The sequence below is a fragment of the Hemicordylus capensis genome, chromosome 2 (assembly GCF_027244095.1).
Source record: "Hemicordylus capensis ecotype Gifberg chromosome 2, rHemCap1.1.pri, whole genome shotgun sequence".
NCBI lineage: Eukaryota > Metazoa > Chordata > Lepidosauria > Squamata > Cordylidae > Hemicordylus > Hemicordylus capensis.
The window spans coordinates 35,561,418-35,567,420 of record NC_069658.1 but is presented as its reverse complement, the minus strand read 5'-3'; the positions used below and the strand labels follow the sequence as shown (position 1 = coordinate 35,567,420).

General features: G+C 40.2%; 1 protein-coding gene across 1 annotated transcript; it reads right to left on the bottom strand.

The window, feature by feature from the left end:
- Window positions 1-229: 229 nt before the first annotated feature.
- Window positions 230-5,733, bottom strand: LOC128341844 (granzyme A-like). Its single transcript, XM_053288438.1, has 3 exons — window positions 5,695-5,733; window positions 3,067-3,336; window positions 230-415 (listed from the first exon to the last, which is right to left on the bottom strand). The coding sequence occupies exons 1-3, from the start codon at window positions 5,731-5,733 to the stop codon at window positions 230-232; spliced, it is 495 nt and encodes a 164-aa protein (XP_053144413.1).
- Between the last annotated feature and the right edge of the window lie 270 nt (window positions 5,734-6,003).

Here is a 6,003-nt window from a genome sequence, read left to right as displayed (position 1 = left end):
ATGCTAGAAGAGAGGATTTAACATTCTAAATGTATTTTAAAATTACCAAATATAAGAAAGTAAATATCTGCAACATCTCAGTGTTTATCTGTGAAAATGTTACATAAATGACAGTAAATTTACAGAACTGAATAAAGTGAGAATAAACTAAAGCACAAACTTAAAAAAACCCTAAAAAAAGCTACCTGAAGGAGTATCAGGAAGAGAGCCATATGACAGAACCAAGCAATCAGTTTGTGTAATCCTGGATGGTTTGCCTTATCCAGTCAAGATGCTCCTTTGTGAGAAGAGTATAGACACCAGGGTATTTAGTGTGGCCACAAATATTTTTCAAAAACCACTTATTTGATTTTCCACCATGGGAGACAATGCCTCTTTGTTTCCCATTGCATATTAAAGGGCCACCAGAGTCACCCTGGGTAAAACAAGAAGGGAGAGATTTGATTTTACTATTCACATTAGCTGATTAATGCCTTCCTTTTTTAACCTACTTTTCAGTAGGCTTATGAGATCACCCGGCATTCTGTTTGTGTGTCCGTGTGTCCCCCCCATCAACTTTGCAACGCCTGGACCAATATGAACCAAATTGGGTACAGTTGTAGGGACACATAGGGACACCTCAACAGCATAGTTTGTGATGAGGTCATCCACCCCAATCCAAGATGGCAGATGCGTAAACTTTTGATGCGCAAGTGGGCTAACTTGTGAACCGCTTAACCGATTTGAACCAAATTTTCTACAGCTATAGGGACACATAGGGACACCTCAATGGCATAGATTGCCATGTCCTCCAACCCAATTCAATGTCCTCCAACCCAATTCAAGATGGCAGACACATAAACATTTGAGGCACAAGTGGGCTAACGTGAACTGCTTAACCAATTTGAACCAAATTTGCTAGAACTGTAGGGACACATAGGGACACCTCAATGGTGTAGATTGTTACAGTGTCATCCAACCCAATTCAAGATGGTGGACATGTAAACTTTTGAGGCACTAGTGCACTAACTTGTGGACAGTCTAACTGATTTGAACCAAATTTGCTACAGCTGTATGGACACATAGAGATGTCCCAATGGTGTAGTTTGACATCATGTCATTCATTTTGATCCAAGATGGTGGACGTGTGAACTTTTGAGGCACAAGTGCTCTAACTTGAACACTGTCTAACCCATTTGAACCAAATTTGATACAGTTGTAGTGAGTGACACACAGGGACACTTCAGTGGAATAGTTTGTAATAATGCCATCCACCCTGATCCAAGATGGTGGATGCATGAACATTTGAGGTGCAAGAGATCTAACCCGTGAACCTCGATTTGAACTAAATTTAGTCCAGTTGTAGAGACAGTGAAAGGAAAGTAGGCTGATTAGTTCTTACTAGAACAACATGTTTCCCCCCCAAAAAAAATCAATCCCTCACTTGCCATCCAAAGAGACTAGCAGCAGATATATAACAGGGGTTACTGACTACACACTACACAGACATCATTACAATACGTTTATAAAAAGCATCATTACAAGTACCGCAGCCCTATTGTTAAAAATTCTTAAGAGTCCTTTACTACATATCAATGAAATAAAAATGGAAGCCTTTTCTCCTGCATGCTACTTTTCTATGTGCAGGGAGAATTTCTGCTCTGTCCTCAGTATTTTGTGCTTTGTATTATATTGCTGATTGTTTTAATGTGATTTTATGGATTTTACTGTTGTATTTTAACCAGTAACCCACCTTGGGATAAATTTATGAAAGGTGTATAGAAATCTAACTATAAATAAACGAACGAACGAATGAATATGCAGTTCCCTCACCACACACAGCCTAAAGTGATATCATCCAGGGGAAAAAGTTGCCACTCAATTCTGCTGATGCTATCAGGTGGAGCCTTTACTGGAAAGCTCCGTCTGTACCATGCTGTGAGCTGGTGGAGGGGAGATGTGTTTTGTGCCTGTACATATTTTCCCAGCACGTGGGTAGGTATAGCCTCTGTTTTCTCATTGACTGGCTGGAGGTTTCCAGCTGGCCAGTGGGAGAAGGGAGGGAGAGAAGGGAGGCCAGAGGAAGTACTTTGCCCCTCTGGTCCACTCTGGGCCCATCAATTCAGTTTATGTAAGTTAACCAGCTAATTCTAGTTGTAAGCCAATGTGGAAACAAACCGGCCCTCACATCTTAGTTCAAAATGTGCATGCATTGTTGCAGAGCCAGGATGTGAGCAAAATGTTAAATGGGACTCTCCCCACAGATCGGTAATTTCTTGGGGTCAGCGGGGGGTGGGGGAGACTATAATTTGTACTGTTGCTGGACAGACTCGTTTCATTATAAACCGTATTGTGGTAGCAAAAATTACTGGCTGAACACTGAAGATCTACTACTTCTTGCTCTAAATGGACAGAATGGCTATTAAAAGTCCTTGAAAATGCCAAAATGGATAGAAATCAGGAGATAGACCATACTGACTATCTTACAACAGAGTATCCTTTTACTAGAATCAATACTATGTAACAAGTCTAGATTTTTTTAGTCATTTTGAACAGCTTGAATTATATATTCTTTTTGTTTTATTTATTTACTACAATGATACAAGATTTCACATAGGAAACATGCCTTAATAAAATAAAGCTATATGGTTATGGCATGATTTCTCAGCTTTACTGAACAAGATGATAAGTATGTAAGTTCAGACTGTTTTTTCACAGCTGAACTAGAATGGCATGCTTTGATCAGTTTGATCAGTAGATTAACCAACTAATCATTTTTTTAAAAAACCCACAGTAAATGTTTCATTCCTTCTGACAGTGGGTGGCAGCTTTCTGTTCATTCAATGGCTAATTACCTCTCCAATTTCTCAGATTTTTTTGAGAACAGAAACATTTATACACACATGTTTTGCATAAACACATTATATATTTACTGAAGTTACAAAAATGCAAATGTATTTAAATTTAATGATTTCATCAACCAATCAGTTTAAAAGTAGATGATTAATAAACCAAAAGTTCTTTATTGATTGACAGCCCGAATTTCATTCTTACAACTCAGTGGAATTGGTAAACAAATACTCCTACCTGACATGAATCCTTCCCACTGTCTCCTGCACACACCATCTTCTTTGTCACAAAATGACGACTATTATAGTGATTTTCATCATTGCAGATCTCTCTCTCAATGATGGTAACATTAACTTCATGCAGTGTATCCTTTCGAAATATCCGTCTGTTACCATCACCCCATCCGGCTACTAAACACTCTGTTTCTGCCTCAATGTCATCATCACAGCTAGTGCTGGGAAGTGTGATGGTTCTTACATTGTCATTTAGCTCTGCATGTGTTTTAAGCTTTAAGAAAAACAAAATAAAAAGGGTTAGTAGCACTCATAAACAAAAGGCAGCCATACATTTTGATTCTTGCCAGTTTATATGTCCTTGTATTTCACAATACAAAGTTATTATCAGAATTATTATAAAATAATTCTGAGAAGAACATGGGAAGCTGCCTTATACTTTCAGACTATTAGTCCATCTAGTTCAGTATTGTCTATATTGATTGGCAGTGGCTCTCCAAGCCCTGCCTAGAGAGATGTCAGGGAGTGAGCGCCCAGGATTTTCTGTATTCAAGCAGATGCTCTACCACTGAACTACGTGCTCCACACTTTAAGGGGAATGTCTTACAGCAGACAGCACTCACATGTAGTTACCCATCCAAATATAAACCAGGGAAAATTCTGCTTAGCAAAATGCACTGAAATCCTCACAATTAGGGGTGAAATGGTTTAAAATAACAGTAAATAAAACTCTCACATGTACAAGAACTAGAACTCAAAGGCTATCTAGTAGACGTGATTGGTTGTAGGTTCAGAATTGAGAAAAGGGATATATTCTTCACATATTATGTAAGTGCATAATGTACTTATGGAATTTGGTGCCACAAGATGTGGAAATGTCCACTATCCTGAATGAATTTTTATAAGAATTGGACAAATTCATGAAGAATTTGAATAGGCCCTGCTGAAGACCTCTGAGGCAATGAAGTGGGGCTTGAGCAAGTGGAATTCACTCAGCCTACAATAGAGACAGGTCTTTCCCTGCTGCTAGGGGGCTTCAGCTAAGGACCTCTGATGGAACAGAGCATTTCATGTACAAATCTGTATGCAAGGACAGTTGTTCACATCTTATGTTCAATTCACACACAGCAGTGTACTTCCTATCATGTACATGTGTACAGACATCTGAATGCATATGCAACTTTATGAGCTGGTTTGGATGATCATCCACCATCACATGTGATCAGGATGAGGAGGTGCTGACAGTGTGCATATCTTAATGTCACTGCAGCATGTCCTGATATACTACAGTTTGTCCTTTAATAGCATGGGGAGCATCTGAATTGCCACTCTACACATGCTCCCAAACCCAGGGTTTTCTCAATACTCTGCTGCCCTTTTGACATTTCCTCTTCCACTCCATCACCCTTCTCCTAACCAGACCAGCAGCATGGGAGGGAGATGTGGGATGCCACATGCCAAGTAAGGTGGCAGTGGCTATCGTTGCCATGAAGGAGAAGAAGGGGGCTGAGGTGGGTGCACATGTGCAAGCAGGAGAGGCAGCATTTGATACCCAGCTGTTACTAGCTACACTCATTGCTTCATTTTGCGTGCTTCAGTGTACCCTTCAAAATTAGCCATTTTTAGGAAGAAAAAAGGGCACATTTCAATCAGAGCATGGTTCGACAGAATATGTTCTACAATGGTTATGGTTTACTGCTGAAAAATGATACTGATTAGAACTTAAGTGCACTATACTATGCCAAGTGGAAGCCCTTTTGGAAATATATAGAAGAGAGTAAGCACCCAATGCATGACCTTAATGCTCTAAACTACATTTACTCTTGGTGAAAGTGAATGTTTATTTGTAGAAACCAGCTGATTCTAGTCTGTATGTTTGAAGCTGGTTATTTAAATGAATGATGCAGGGGGAACTGATGTTATAAATATGTGTCATTCCATAATATGATACCTACGTGTTATATTTTGAAGGGGAAAATTCTAATAAAATCTTAAAAAAAAAAAAAAAAAAAAGCTTTCCCCCCATGCCTGATTAGGAAGAGAAGCTATAGCTGGCTGCATTCCAGATAAAAAGGTCATTCTGACAAGGCTTCTCCTTATGGTGCCTATAGGGCATTTTGAAACCACTGTAATGGGCTAAGGGAAATGCCCCTCTAATTGCATCTGAGCAGCATATACAGGGAGAGACTGTATATGCAGGGCAGACCCAAATGGGAGTGGAATAGAGAGGAAAGGAAAGGAATGCAAGCTCTCTTCCTCCCATATACAGCAAGAAGAAGTTCTAAGGCTAAGCAAAACACTTTGTTTCCTCCCCACTGTTATCAGAATTGAGTCATGTCAGAATGTGCAGTGTGCCCTCTCTCTATTCAGGTGATTGCTCTCAGCTCTCTTTGTCTAAGGAGTATACAGGGGAAGTCACCTCAAACATAACCTATACAATATTTGCTATCCATGCCTTATTTGGAGCAAGGAACCCCAAACTCTAGAAATTTCTTAAGGAGAGCCCTTATCAGTCTCCTCCACCGAACTCTCCAATCAGGGATGTTTTTGCCTATAAGGACCCCCTCAAAGATGCCCTTGATCTCTTTCATCCCCTGCAATTTCACCACCCTCTCTTGCATCATGCCCGTACCCTTGCATCGCATGCACCCTTGCATTCGCACCTCACCATCGGACTCTGCACCTCATGTTGCTTGTGTGTGCCTCATTTGCTCACCTCATGCTTGGGCCAACAGCAGAGAAGGACTCTAGCTGGAGCAGGTAGCTATGAAAAAAAGGCTTTCCTCTTTCTCTTTCTTTCACCCTCAAGTCTCTATCCCCCTTCCCAATACTGTAACATGGTGAACGTGCTTCTGGATTAACCACCCTCTTTTCGCTTTCTGTAATCCTATTACCGCTCAGTAAAATAACTCTTTGTTTCCAAGAACAGGTATCTGCTCTC